Raw genomic sequence first — 949 nt, forward strand, 5'->3', positions numbered from 1 at the left:
TTACACACTGGACCTTTTAATAAACAGACAATTGGAGACACATTTGATAATAAAAATGCTAACAGCAGTGTTACCTCGCCAGCAAAGAACACTTTTCCCTGCACGTCTTCAGCGAGGATGTCGTAGGCCTCTCCACTTCCCCCCGTCTTCACAAAGCTGTAGGACATCTGGGACCACATGTCTTTGCTCCAATGTGTGACAAAGAAATTCACTGGCTCTGGGACCTCCTATAAAAATATAAGTCAATCTAAAAAACTGTATAAAGGTAATAGGTGTATTTTGGAAAATGTTCACATTAATTATCATGAATTATTAGCCCAGACACAATATATGCGTTTTAATTATTTTTCCACATCAAGAACCAAATTTAGCTCTTGGCACATACAAAATAGCTGCTCTAGGTAATGTACTTTCTGGTCACCCAGAACTATCAGGGTGAAGGTTATGTCTTCTTTTCTAACAACAATTCAAACCTCAGAGTAGCAAAGTAGTAAGTTCCAAACAACAATGTGATGTCCTTGTGTTATTACTTGCAAAAAAATGCCTTTAGAAGCACTTCAAGGGTCTAAATGAATGCAAAAACATCCATAGCTCTTAATTTAGTTAATTTAAGTATATTTCTTGGGATTATTTGGTTGAAAAAGGACTTTTCTTGCCTCACTAGTAGTTACTTTAATTGTCGGTCTTGTTGGTTCACTATTCATCAGTTGCCCTGAATAAAAGTGTAAGCAGCACTCCAAAAAATGTGAGTCCAAAGTGTTGGATACGCATCAGCACAATTTAACTGGGTTCAAAGTGACAGCATTACCTGCTCTTTGAAAAGTTCACGCAGGACCTTCATGCACTCATCTACCACCTCCTTGTCCTCCATGTCCCGGACAGCAAGTACAGCATCACCAGTGATAACAGACATGAGGACAGCCTGCTTCCCCTACACACACACACACAC

At 39.3% G+C, this 949-nt stretch overlaps 1 protein-coding gene across 1 annotated transcript in view; it reads right to left on the reverse strand.

The window, feature by feature from the left end:
- Positions 1-949, reverse strand: part of LOC118342515 (lysine-specific histone demethylase 1B) — an 8,851-nt gene that overhangs the window by 2,057 nt on the left and 5,845 nt on the right. Inside the window, exons 19-20 of the mRNA XM_035681082.1 lie at positions 809-931; positions 75-227 (exon numbers count right to left, since the gene is read on the reverse strand). Of these exons, the coding sequence (XP_035536975.1) occupies positions 75-227; positions 809-931 (276 nt within the window). The remainder of the gene's footprint in view (positions 1-74; positions 228-808; positions 932-949) is intronic.

This window comes from Morone saxatilis, unplaced genomic scaffold (genome assembly GCF_004916995.1).
Source record: "Morone saxatilis isolate NCDOM2014 unplaced genomic scaffold, NCSU_SB_2.0 Contig9, whole genome shotgun sequence".
In the NCBI taxonomy this organism is placed as follows: Eukaryota; Metazoa; Chordata; class Actinopteri; family Moronidae; genus Morone; species Morone saxatilis.